The 13877-nt window shown below is 43.3% G+C and overlaps 1 protein-coding gene across 6 annotated transcripts in view; it reads left to right on the top strand.

The window, feature by feature from the left end:
• The window catches only part of Ddhd2 (DDHD domain containing 2), a 30538-nt gene that overhangs the window by 14516 nt on the left and 2145 nt on the right, over positions 1 to 13877 (top strand). For 4 of the 6 annotated variants that reach the window (XM_052751890.1, XM_052751891.1, XM_052751888.1 and 1 more), the window contains 8 exons: positions 1444 to 1566; positions 2739 to 2834; positions 3601 to 3684; positions 3784 to 3939; positions 4820 to 4922; positions 5039 to 5209; positions 6819 to 6978; positions 13656 to 13763. In XM_052751890.1, the coding sequence (XP_052607850.1) occupies positions 1444 to 1566; positions 2739 to 2834; positions 3601 to 3684; positions 3784 to 3939; positions 4820 to 4922; positions 5039 to 5209; positions 6819 to 6978; positions 13656 to 13737 (975 nt within the window). In that variant the 3' untranslated portion in view covers positions 13738 to 13763. Of the gene's footprint in view, positions 1 to 1443; positions 1567 to 2738; positions 2835 to 3600; positions 3685 to 3783; positions 3940 to 4819; positions 4923 to 5038; positions 5210 to 6818; positions 6979 to 13655; positions 13764 to 13877 lie in introns of those variants that run through there. The other 2 variants (XM_052751889.1, XR_008221403.1) reach the window with 2 other exon arrangements.

The following is a 13877-nucleotide window of genomic DNA, read 5'->3' as shown; positions in this document are numbered from 1 at the left end:
CAGAGAGGGCATGAGATCCCCTGGAACTGGAGCTACAGATGGTTGTGATCTGCCATTGAACCCAGGTCCTCTAGAAGAGCAGCAAGTGCTCCTAACCACTGAGCCTTCTCTCTAGCCCTCACTGTTTTGTTTCTTTTTCTTTTTTTGGTTTTTCAAGATAGAGTTTCTTTGTGTAGCCCTGGCTATCCTGGAACTAGCTCTGTAGACCAGGCTGGCCTTGAATTCACAGAGATCTGTCTGCCTCTGCCTCCTGAGTGCTGGGATTAGAGGCATGTGCCAACACTGCCTGGCCTGTTTTCTTTCTTTCTTTTTTTTTTTTTTTTTTGAGCTGAGGATCGAACCCAGGGCCTTGTGCTTGCCAGGAAAGCACTCTACCACTGAGCTAAATCCCCAACCCTCCTGTTTTTTTTTTTTTTCTTATTTCTTAAATTGTGTTTCCTTAATAAGAGCTCAGTAATGATGATGAAGAATATTTTTATTTTCATTTTTATTTGTTTTTCCATTATCAGCCTGATACAATATAAATTCTTATCCTAATAGTGAAATGTTTCATTGAGGCTTGCCCAGTAATTGAGTGAAACCAAAACTTATTATAAGCCACAGTCATCCTAGGGTCCCCCCTGTTATATAGCCTCCCTGGTTCTGTGGGTTGCAGTCTGATTGTTCTTTGCTTTATATCTAGAATCCACTTATGAGTGAGTACATACCATGTTTGTTCTTCTGGGTTTGGCTACCTCACTCAGGATGATATTTTCTAGTTCCATCCATTTGCCTGCAAATTTCATGCTGTCATTGTTTTTCTCTGCTGAGTAGTACTCCATTGTGTATATGTACCACATTTTCTTAATCCATTCTTCAGTTGACGGGCATCTAAGTTGTTTCCAGGTTCTGGCTATTACGAATAGTGCTGCTATGAACATAGTTGAGCATGTATTTTTGTGATATGATTGAGCATTCCTTGGGTATATGCCCAAGAGTGGTATGGCTGGGTCTTGAGGTAGATCAATTCCCAATTTTCTGAGAAACCGCCATACTGATTTCCTCAGTGGTTATATAAGTTGAATATTTTAATATTAATTTAAAAATACATTTTTGCTTAGCATCATGGTACAAGCCTTTAATCCCAGCACCTGGGAGGCAGAGGCAGGTGGATCTCTGAGTTTGTGGCCAGCCTGGTCTACATAGTGAGTTCTGGGACAGCCAGGGCTACACAGAGAAATCCTGTTCAAAAAAAAAGAAAAAAAGAATTCAAGGTCACTCTTACGTACATAGTGAGTTTGAGATCAGCCTGGACATTATGAGACCTTGTCTCAAAAACAGAGCAAAGTACTTAATGTTAAGATTCATTATTTTGAATAGCTTACATAATACATTTCAAATTATAAAATTGTATTAATAAAATCAAATGAATTTGAATAATAAGCTTTATGATGTAATTTTTAGGGTTCGTTAAGAACTGTTGAGGATCAAGGAGATGTACCAACATTAGAAGAAGATCTGAAGAAGCTTCAGCTCTCTGAGTTCTTCACTGTCTTTGAGAAAGAGAAAGTCGATAAGGAAGCTCTGGTGAGAAGAGGCTTTAAATTGGATACCAAGCCATTTTCAGTGTTTCTATCTTCATCATGTTTCCCAAGAACATGCCCTTTGGAAGCTTTTTACTTGTAAATATTTCACCACTAATGATAATCTTTAGCATTGTTTATCTGCTTTTTATCATATAAAGTGATCTTTGCTTTGTGGCAGTTCAAGGTTCAGATCAGATGTGTAATAGAGTGTAATCTAAAGCAGGCTAAGCTTGGAGAAGGTGTGGGTCAAGAGCTAACCCTGGCATGTACAGTAACTGCCCAAACTCTTATTCTCTGTTACAGGTGACGGTCTGTACCGTCGGGGTTTCTCGTCCTCACTTTTCTTGTGCGTTTTCTGGTTTATGATATATTTGTTCACGTAGCTGATGCTTAATGGCTGCCTGCTGTGATCAGGCATGGGCAGCAGGGTGCCAGTAAGATGGGCCTGCTCACTGACTCCAGTGTCAGTTGTTTCTTAGGAAGGCACATTAGTTAAAGTGCAGTTATTTCATCACAGTTACGTTAAGAACTGACAAGGAGACGACACAGTGGTGCAGGAATGCAAAGGAGAAGGGAGTCTCTCCCACTAAAAGGAGTGACACATTGACATTTTGATGTGAATCTGGTATGTATACTTCTTTGTTGGCCACATGTTCTCACAGCTTGTGTCCGTCAGGAGGAGTATAATCCTGAGAAACTGACAGCTAAGTGAAGTCATTAAATAGCTTGCCTAGTTCTTTATTATACAGTATTCTATTACTGTCATATTGATAGTGAATTTTTTGTTTGTTTTTGTTTTTGTATTTTTGAGACAGGGTTTCTTTGTGTAACAGCCCCGTTTGTCTTGGTACTCACTTTGTAGACCATGTTAGCCTCAAACTCAGAGAGATCTGCCTACCTCTGCCTCCTGAATGCTAGGACTAAAGGTGTACGCCACCACTGCCCGGCGACAGTGTCGTTTTTACTAATACTTCTATTCTTCTTAGATTATTTTACGAATAAGACAAGACTTTCTTTCTCAAAGTTACTTGTGTGTTATGCCTTTAGGGAACCAAATCAGTATAGAACCAAGGACAAGAGTGATCCTTTCAGAGTCTACAACATTTACTTGATTTTATTTTGCCTAGAAATTAAAAAACAAAAACAAAAACCTGTTTTGTGTTCTATGCCTAGGCTTTATGTACAGAAAGAGATCTTCAGGAAATGGGAATTCCCTTAGGACCAAGAAAGAAGATATTAAACCATTTCAGGACCAGAAAAAACTCAATGGTGTGTTTCTAACCTAGCCTAGTGGGTGAGACAGTTCCTTGACAGTGGCGATAAATTCTTAGGCTTTGTGAGACAGTACTCTGCTAACCAGACAGATGCTTTGTGAGACAGTACTCTGCTAACCAGACAGATGCTTTGTGAGACAGTACTCTGCTAACCAGACAGATGCTTTGTGAGACAGTACTCTGCTAACCAGACAGATGCTTGGGTTTGTTTGCCACACTGGGGGTTAAGCCTAGGCCTCACACATGCTAGGCAGGTACTTTAAAACTGAGCGATACCTCTATTACTCTGGCCTTAAACTCAGAAAGATAGGCCTGCTTCTAACTCCTCCCAAGTGCTGGGATTAAAGATGTCCTCCGTCATGCCTAGAACTTATTTTTGAAGATTTATTTTATTTTTTTTGTTTTTATTTGATGTGTTTGTCTGGTGCCCATGAGGATCAGAAGAGGACATTGGATTCTCTGAGACTGGAGTTACAGATAGTTGTGAGCTGCCATGTGGGTGCTAGGAATTGAACCCCAGTCCTCTGGAAGAGCAGCCAGTCTGCTTAACCATTGAGCCATCTCTCCAGCCCCACTTGTGTTGTGTTAAAGCACGTAGGGATGTCAGTTCATGTAAGGCAACTATTAGAGTTTCAGTAGCTTATCTTATTTTGTGAGGGACTTAGACTTACTGGTTGCCATTTGGAAGCTTTTCCTTTGACATTAGGCGCTGGTTCCGGTGGACACTGTCTCCACGTAGCTATTGTTTTTACTCTTTTTAGGGTGTTGATAGACCAGCCACAGCAGCTTCAGAGGTAAACGTCCCCAAGGAAAATGGTGACTGTCTAGATGTTGGCATTGGGCAGGTAAAAATACTCTGTTTTCTGTTTTAACTACTATTAGTCACGTGGTAGGAGCAGATAAGACTCATTATTGATGAGAAATACCTTTTTTCTTCCGTCCAGGTGTCTGTAAAATACCCCCGGCTCAACTACAAACCAGAAATATTCTTTGCCTTTGGATCTCCCATTGGAATGTTTCTTACTGTCCGAGGATTAAGAAGAATTGATCCTAATTATAAATTTCCCACATGCAAAGGTTTCTTCAATATTTACCATCCTGTAAGCATTGAATAGCTGCTATATGGTTTTACCTAAATACTAGAATTTCTTAGCAAGCAGCATGTAATTTTGTGTTGTTTTTTCTTTTTCTTTTTCTTTTTTCTTTTTTTTTTTTTTTTTTTTTTGAGACAGGGTTTTTCTTTGTAGCTTTGGAGCCTGTCCTGGAACTTGCTCTGTAGACCAGGCTGGTCTCGAACTCACAGAGACCCGCCTAGCTCTGCCTCCTGAGTGCTGCTGGCATTAAAGGTGTGCACCACCACCACCCACCTGATTTGCCTTTTCTCTATTATTCTTTATCAACTAGACAGTTGGTAGTATTGATTAGGAAGAAGTAATTAGGAGCTGGCAGTGGCGCACACCATTAATCCCAGCACTCAGGAGGCAGAGGCAGGTGGATCTCTTGAGTTCAAGGTTAGCCTGGTCTACAGAGCAAGTTCCAGGACAGCCAGGGCTACACAGAGGAACCCTGTCTCGAAGAACCGAAATTCAAAGCAAGGAAGTAAGTAGATAGAAGAACTGCATATTCATGAGTATGAGGCCAGAGGATAGCTTTGGATACTGCTTGTCAGCTGCTGTCCACTTTTTTTTTTTTTTTAAATGAAACAGGGATGTGCCTGTCTCAGCCTCCCCAGTGCTGCGATTTACAAGTAGTTGTCATTATGCCCAGTTTTTTGTTGTTCTGGTTTTTAAATATGGGTTCTAGGACTCAGACTCAGGTCCCTTGGTTTGCAGGTCAAGCACTGTGTTGACTGAGCTATCTCCCAGCCTATTACTGTACCTTTTTACAAAATAAACATAATTATTTTTGCCTAAGATATGTAGTTCCTCAAACTGTCTTCTTTATTATGGATAAATATTTAGCTATTATTTCCCTATGTAGTTTGATCCTGTAGCGTATAGGATTGAACCAATGGTGGTCCCGGAAGTAGAATTTGAGCCAATGCTGATCCCACATCATAAAGGCAGGAAGCGGATGCACTTAGGTGAGTCTGTGTGTAGAACTCGATTCGGGATATTTAATGAGTATAAACTAAATGGAATTCATTCTTTTCTTTGCTCGCCTTAAACTCGACAGCATCCTTTATTCACTGTGTTTCAGAACTAAGAGAAGGCTTGACCAGGATGAGTATGGACCTCAAGAACAACTTGCTGGGTTCACTGCGGATGGCCTGGAAGTCTTTCACCAGAGCTCCATACCCTGCCTTACAAGCTTCAGAAACGGCAGAAGAAACTGAGGCAGAACCTGAATCAAGTTCAGAAAAGTCCAGTGGTCAGTGGCACTGTATAGAGATGACCTGAGGGACACCATGCTGTGGAGTTCTTGCCCAGGGTCTTCTTTCCTTTTCCCTTTCAATTATATAGGATCTATTCTAGGAGTCATGGCTGTCTGTGAACTATGCTAACCTTTCCTGACATTTCAATAGCTAAAATTTAGGGGGAAATACTACGTGAGGGAAAATGTCAAGAGAAACTATTAACTACCCTTGAAAACATTTCCCTCTTTGGATTTGGGGATGATAAGTGCCTACTGTGTGCTGGGCATGGTAACACACACCTTTAGTGCCAGCACTCGGGTGGCAGAGGCAGGTGATCTCTGAGTTCAAGGCCAGCCTGGTCTACAGCGTGAGTTTCAGGACAGCCAGGGCCGCAAACCTCTGTGAAGTACCTACTTAAAAAACATAATTTGTGTGTGTGTGTGTGTGTGTCTGTGTGTGTGTGAGTGTGTGACTGTATGGCATGTGTGTATAAGCTGCCTGTTGAGACCAGAAGAAGGTATTAGATCCTCTGGAAGATGCACTTCCTAGTGCACTTAACTGCCCAGCCAGCCCTCCTGTTCCTATTTTTTTAAAGACGTTTTTTCTCCTGTGTATGCGTGTGTGTTGAGTGTGTATATATGTGCACTGAATGTGTGCTGATGCCTTCAGAGGCCAGAGTCATTGGATCCCCTGGTAGTATTGTTAGAGGGGTTGAAACCTACCTGATACAGGTGATGGGAATTAAACGCGGGTTGTTGGCGAGAGCAGCAAGTGCTCTTAATTGCTGAGCCATCTCTCCAGCCTCGGTAGCTAGCTTTATAAGATGAGTGTGTGTTTGTGTATCAGTTCTGTTTCCATTGCTGAGGACTAGCTTGGATACTCAGTTCCTTATAGAGTCTATCCCCTATCCCTGCATGCATTTAGTTTATAAAATTCACGACACATGACTTACAAGTGTACAGGTGATGAGATGTGTGGATCAAATGAAGAAATTGAACAAAATTAGTGTGACTTGAGGAGCTATAAAGAAATTGAGAGGAGCCGGGTGGTAGTGGCGGCGGCATATGCCTTTAAATCCAGCACTTGGGAGGCAGAGCCAAGAGGATCTCTGTGAGTTCAAGGCCAGCCTGGTCTACAGAGTGAGATCCAGGACAGGCACCAAAACTACACAGAGAAACTGTCTTGAAAAACCAAAAAAAAAAAAAATTGAGAGGAAGAAGACAGAAGAGAGCCCTTTGAGTCTTTGAGCAGAGTACCACCTCATAAGGTAACCGTGGAATCCGAGGGAGTGCTGAATCTTTAGGTGTACGTGTATACATCTTGTGTATGTGTGTGGGTACACAATCATGTGGAGGACAGTGTCTTCCTCCATCTTTCTCCACCTTAGTTTATGTAGACAGGGTCTCTCACTGAACCTAGCGCTCTCTAGTTGGCTAGGAAGCCCCGGGATCCTCCTGTTTCTGCCTCCCCAGTGTTGGGATTACAGATGTGTGCTGCCTTGGCCAGCTGTTGATGTGGGTGTCTGGGTGTTCCTCCATCTTGCAGGGAGGCCCTTAGCCAGCTCCACTGAGTCATTTTCCCAGGTCCTCTGCGTAGGTTCTTAGGATGGCTTTTCTTGTCCAGAAGTTAACCCAGAAGAGACGCCCGTGGAAGTTAAAGAAGAGCTTCCGATCAACGTGGGAATGCTGAATGGTGGCCAGCGCATCGACTATGTGCTGCAGGAGAAGCCCATTGAGAGTTTCAATGAGTATTTATTTGCTCTACAGAGCCATCTGTGCTACTGGTGAGTGTTCCTGGGTGGTGGTGGTTTTGGTTTTGTGTTGTGTCCTTACCTAGTCTTCCTTTCAGCTCCCCGGAGTTGAGTGCAGGGTCTCAGAAGTACTGGCAGCCAGCCTCACCCCAGCTGGTGGGGCTCCCGTCTTTAAGATGTATCTTTTGAAGCCGAGTGTGACTGCTCATGCCTCTAACTCCAGCATCTGTGACACTGAGTCTGGAGGGTTTTGAGTGTAGGCAGCCTGAACTACCCACTGAAATCCTGCTCCCCTACCCAACCAAGAAAAAAAAAAAAGAAAAAAAAAACATTTAAAAGCATTTACAATAGCTAAGGTACATGCACATTACTAAATATAATTAATTGCCTGATGGAATGTAGATCAGAGTAGTGGTGATTACTAGATTTTGTATAGTATAACAATACAGCTTCAGCACCAATGAAACAGAAATAAAGCTAAAACAGAAAACAGAAAAATAAGATGGGGCACAGAGAAATGTTTTTAAAAGATGCTCACCTGTAATCCCAGTATTGTAGAGGCTGGGGCAGGAGGATTGCTGTGACCTTGGTTTTGTTTTTAATGTTCTGAGGAATTTCTCTGTGGAACACTGATAAAGGAATAATTATCTGGCATAAATCACTGTCTTCCCTATATGGTAAATAGAATCAAACTAAAACTCAACAAAATCGGTCATTATAGGGAGCTAAAATAATGCTCTTTCAATGTGTTCTCTTTAAAATGTTTTGCTTGTTTACCTTAAAAACATTGAATTCTATTGGTTCTCTCTCTCAGGTCATAAGTCTTGGTGGCATGTATGTGCCTTTACAGCTGAGCCATCTTACTGGCCCTGCTTGTTTGCCTGTATCCTGGAACTTGAGAGATGAAGGAGGGTCAGGAGCTCAAGGCCATATGCTGCTGCTTTTGAGTTTGAGGTCAGCCTGGGCTACGTGAGGTCCTGTCTTAAAGCTCAAAAAGCTAGACCAGAAAGAACAGCCCCTCTTAATCTGGATTAAAAATTGTCTGAGTCGGGAGCTGGAGAGATGGCTCAGCAGTTGAGAGCATTGGCTCCTCTTCTAGAGGTCCTGAGTTCAGTTCCCAGCAACCACATGGAGGCTCACAACCATCTCTAGTGGGGTCTGATGCCTTCTTCTGGCATAAAGTTGTACATGCAGATAGAGCACTCCTTCATACATAAAATAAACCTTAAAAAAAATTTCCAAGTGGTTTGAAAATCAAAGGAAGATGAATAATTTTTAAAAGAGCTTCTTTCATTTCATGCCCTGCGGACTTTCCCCCCACGTACCTATCATGTTTCTTCTAACAAAGAAAATGAAAGATGTCTTTTAAAATGTAGATATGGTAGACGCCTTTTGTCTTATCTACTAGTATTTCTGAGCGTCTTCATTCTTTTAGCTACAGTGTTCCATTTAATCATTCACAATTGTTCAGCCAGTCCTTTGCTGATAACCCTTTGGTTTCTGTCCTTTTACTTCTCCCTCCTGTCCATGTCAGTCCATCCGCTCACGAGAGCGTCCGTAAGTACACACTTACACACAGAATTGCTGGCGGAAAGGCTATGATCTGTAATATTGATAAATGCTGCCAAACAGAAGTCATCCTTTACAAAAATTACCACATATTTCTTGGTGTGACTGTGTGCATGTGGATTCTAGTGACCTGACTCCGGTCATCAGCTTGGCAGCCAAGCTTTACTCACTGAGTCAGCTCGCTAGCCCACATTGTCCATTTTTACATCCTCATCATGTACATAGTAGAATGTTTCCCTATAGCTTTTTGTACATAGGTTTTGTGTGCATTTGTATGTGATGTATTTACATGTTTATGTACACATGTGCATGCAGACACATGGATATAATGCACAGTTGTATATGGAGACCAGAGGTCAATGTCAGTGTCTTTCTCTAATGTCTTTACCTTATTTTTGAGACAGGGTCTCTCACCTGGAGCTCATTAATTAGGCTAGACTGGCTGGTCGATGAGCTCTAGGGATAAGGCCTTTCTCAGGTCCTCCCTCCCCAAGAACTGAGTTCGTGGATGCATGCCTCCTAACCTGGCTTTTATGTGGCTGCTGGACATCCAAACCAGTCCTCAGGCTAGTGCAGCAAGCCTTCACAAACTGGCCTGCCTTCAAAGTTTCGTGATCTGTGAAACCATTGCCACAATCATTAAGTGACAGTACTCATCACGCAAAAGTTTGTGTTCCATTGTAGTCCTCCTGTATTTCCAGGGACTGACCTGCTTGTTACTGTAGTGTGCACGTGACATCTGTTTGCAGTCCTTCTTAGTTACTTTTCAGCTGCTGTGACAAAGCACCACAACCAAAGCAGCTTAGAAAGGAAACAGCTCACTGGGACTTAGAGGTTCAGAGATCAGTCCATGACTACCATGGCGAGAGCATGGCAGTGGGCCTGGCTCTGGAGCAGTGGCTGAGAGCTTGTATCTCAAGACAGCAGCCAGCGTGGGGCAGTGGGAGAAAGCCACCTGAGAATGGCCAGACTTTGAAAACCTCAGGGGCCACCCCCGTGGCACACCTCCTCCTAATCCTTCCTAAACAGTTCCACTAGCTGGGGAACAAGTATTCAAACAAAGGGACCTGTGCAGGCCATTCTCACTAAAACCACAGAACCAGAATATATTTTCCTTTTTGGTTTAGTTTCACTGAAGGGAATTATTTCAAGATCCATTTGTGTTGTGTATATAATTTATTCCCTTTTAGTAAATGATCAGTATTTCTACTGAATGTATGTAACTCATTTGTCTCTTTACATGTGTGTGTTGTTTTTTGAGATAAAAGTCTCACTGTTCAGACCAGACTGGCCTCTAACTTGAGAACCTCCTGAGTGCTGGGATCCTCAGTGTTTACCACTCTTGGCTTCGTATTTGAAAACTCTTTTTTTTTTTAATGGTGTGGTTTTTTTGAGTCAGTATTTCTTCATGTAGCCCTGGCTATCCTGGAACTTTTTTTGTAGACCAGACTGGCCTTGAACTCACAGAGATCCACCTGCCTTTGCCTCGAGTGCTGGGATTAAAGGTGTGTGTTTCTGGCTGGTCATCAGCTTGGCAGCCAAGCTTTACTCACTGAGTCAGCTCGCTAGCCCACATTGTCCATTTTTACATCCTGGAGAGACTGTTTCCAAAGAAAACCACAGATAGGCAGACACCCAGGAATGGAAATGGGCTACTGAACTGGGAAGACAGCTATTCAAAAGCCAAATTTCCTGGTTTTTAGAAGCATCCATTAGCCAATACTTTATAAATTTTTAGCTAGGCATAGTGGTGCACACCTATAATCCCACCATTTGGGAGGCAGAGGCAAGTGGATCTTTGTGAGTTTGACGATGGCCTAGTCTACAAAGAATTCTAGAGAGCCAAAGCTGTATAGTGAGACCCTGATTGCTGGGATTAAAGGCATGTGCCATCACCACCCAGCTACTTGTTCCTATTCTGAAGATGGTTGAGCCTCTTACTATACACATAAAGGCCAGTTTTCCTTCCTTCTCTGGGAATTACCTACCTATGCCCTTCATTTTCACTTGTGCCTTAATTACTGTTCTATTGCTGTGATGACACCATGACCACGGCAGCTTATAAAAGGGAGCATTTAATGGGGGCTTGCTTAAAGTTTCAGAGGGTTGTTAGTCCATTACCATCATGGCGGGAGCATGGTGGTGGGCAGGCAGACATGGTGTTGGGGGAATAGCTAAGAGATCACATTCAATCCAGAAGATGCAGGCAGAGAGAAACACTGGTCCACCCCCAGTGACACACCTCTTCCAAGGCCACACCTCCTAATTCTTCCTAAACACTTCCACTAATTGGGGGCCAAACATTCAAACAGAGCCTATGGGGGCCATTCTCAATCAAACCACAGCCTTTGTTTCTTCATTTGCATTGATTGGTGTTTATTATGGAAGCTGCACATGCATTTCCCCAGTTTGTATTTGATATTGCCTATATTGTCTTATTCTTAATTTTGTGTGTGTATGTCCACGTGCCCTCAGAGCTCAGAAGAGGGCATCAGATCCTCTGAAGTTAGAGATAGGCGGTTGTGGGTGCCTGCCCAGTGTGGGTGCTGGCAGCTGAGCTCTGGTCCTCAGGAAAAGGATGTCATGTGCCCTTCCCTGCCGAGCCGTCTCTCCAGCCCTGCGTTGGTGACTGATAAGTGGAAACTTTGATGTTTACATTGTCAAACTCCTTGACCTTTGGTTTTTGATTTCTTTTTTTTGGTCTCACTGTTCGGCCTTGGCTGGCCTGGAATTCCATCTATAAACCAGGGGGGCCACAAAGACAGAGATACACCTGTTGTGCCTCCCAGTGCTGGGGATAAAGGCATGTGTCACCACACTTAGCTTGTGTCATATTTAGATCTTTCTTGTCCCTCATCCCTGAAGTATACAGTCCCTTCTGATATTTTATATTCTCAGTTTTACATGTAAATCTGGATTCATTTCAAACTTTAGTCGTATATAAAATGGGTGTCTTACAGTTTCTGTGATAAAACTCAAGACTACAACCAACTTGAAGAGCTTAAGGTTTATTTCAGCTTACAACTCTGACCACACTTCTTCCCTGACTGAAGGAAGTCAGGGCAGGAACCTGGAGGCAGGAACTGAAGCAGAGGTCACGGAGGATGCTGCTTAATGACTTGCTCTCCATGGCTTGCTCAGCCTGCTTATTTATTTTGTTTTTCGAGACAGGGTTTCTCTGTGTAGTCCTGGCTGTCCTGGAACTTGCTTTGTAGACCAGGCTGGTCTCAAACTCAGAGATCCACCTGCCTCTGCCTCTGCGTGCTATCAGCTTTCTTATACTTCCCAGAGCTACCTGCCATGGGGTAACACCGCCCATAGTAAGTTGGGCCCTCTCACATCAATCATCAGTCAAGAAAATGTATCACAGGCTTGCCCACAGGCCAGCCTGGTGGGGGCAGTTTCTCAGTTGAGGGTCCCTCTTCTCAGATGACTCCAGCTTGGGTTGAGGTGAGAAATCACTAGCCTGCAAGGTGGGGGAATGATCTAGGTCATGTTTTGTTTTGTTTTTTTTGTTTGTTTTTAATGTGGTTATTTAATTGTCTCAATACTAGAATGTGAGAGTCTAACTTTATTAGTTTTTTTTTTTTTTTTTTTTTTAAAGACAGTTTCACTGTGTAGCTCTGGCTGTTCTAGAACTCACTCTGTAGCCCAGGCTGGTCTCAGATCCACAGAGATCCACCTGCCTCTGCCTCCTGAGTGCTGGGATTAATGTCAGCGAGATGATTTCTTCTTCACTGAGTTTGATGGTTTGGCCCATTTGTAGGGTCTTGATAAAAGAATGGAAGGAAACTCAAGGGCAGTTGGATTGGCCTTCAGGAGAGGAGACAGAAAAGCAGGCTGCTTCAGGAGGAGGTGGACAAGAAAGAGAGTTCTGCTTTCTACGCTCGGAGTCAGGAACACTGGCTGGAGCATGGTGGCATATGTCTACAAGTTTAGCCTTTGGGAGGCTGGAGCAGAAGGGTTTCTGAAAGTTCAAGGCCAGCCAGGGTTACATAACAAAACACTGTCTCAAAAAATGGGAACAGTCTGAACAGTGCACAAGGCTCAGCAATGGAAGTCTGCAAGTCACGGGGGGTGGGGGGGTGGGGGGTGTCGGTCAGAAATAGTGAGAAGGTGAGAAGTATCCAGACCTAGGCTAGTGTCCAGGAGAGAGACAGAATGCAGTGAAAAGTTCTGACTTTGGAACGCGGAAAGTGGGCAGGCTTCGCCATGAAGATTGACAGATTTGTCTGAAGATGATGGGGACTGAGAGCTGAAGAATGGCAGAGTTCATTTTATAGATATATGTGTGTGTGTGTGTGTGTATATATATATATATAGTCTTTTTTGTCCTATGGGGATTGTATATGTGTATGTGGGTGGATACCTGTGTACCCATGTGAGGTGGCCAGAGGACACTGAGTGTCCTTCTCTGTCATTTTCTACTTTATTCCTCTGAGACAGTCTCAATGCATCTGGAGCTGTCTAGTGGCCAGGAAGTCCCAGCAAACCTCCTGTCTCAGCACCTTTACTGTGCTGGGGTTAAACAGCCTGGCTATTTATGTGAGTGTTGGGTTCCAAACTCAGCTTCCCATTCTTGCCCAGCCAGCCGTTAGCCACTGAGCCGTCTCTCGAAGCCCCGTTTGATATGTTTGGAATTCTGAGTCCAAACTTTTGTTGCCTTTTCCAAAAAGCAAATAAAAGTTTTAAAATGAAGGTGACCAACTAGAAGACAACTCACCATTGTCTCAAGAGTGCCTCTCTGGAACTGAGCATGGTGCTTTACGCTTGTAATCCTAGCCGTCAAGAGGCCTCGGAGGTAGGAGGATTTCTGTGACTTCTGGACCAGCCTTAGCTATAGAGTGAGTTCCAGGGACACTGTGGGCTCGAGTGAGACCCCGCCTCAAGCAAACAAGCAAGGCTCTGGGACACCCTTGTCATTTACTACCTTAATGGGGGAAGGTGCCAGGACCCGTACCTTTTCCTGCTTCCAGACACAATGCTTTGCCGGATCACCTCCTCACTACTGCCCGACAGTACATCTCTAAGGTGCATAGTTTTGCAATAGTTAAAAATAAATTCAAGGTATTTATATAGATAAATGAAAAGCATATGGCACCAGACTGTTCCATCTTTTCTCAATCTTTTTTTCTACACAGGGAATCCGAAGATACAGTATTGCTGGTTCTCAAAGAGATCTACCAAACCCAGGGTATCTTCCTTGATCAGCCTTTACAGTAAAAATGGCTCGTCTGTGGCTGCTTAATGTAAGTTTTCAATGCAGTGTAGTGTTTCCATGTGAACATGTTACGAGGAACATTGGCACCTCAAGCCCTTATACAGATCTGTATTTGTCCCCACGATCTAGGGTTAATACTCAC

Source organism: Peromyscus californicus, unplaced genomic scaffold (genome assembly GCF_007827085.1).
Source record: "Peromyscus californicus insignis strain IS unplaced genomic scaffold, ASM782708v3 Scaffold_23__1_contigs__length_62951481, whole genome shotgun sequence".
NCBI lineage: Eukaryota > Metazoa > Chordata > Mammalia > Rodentia > Cricetidae > Peromyscus > Peromyscus californicus.
This window is presented reverse-complemented; position numbering and strand designations above follow the sequence as displayed.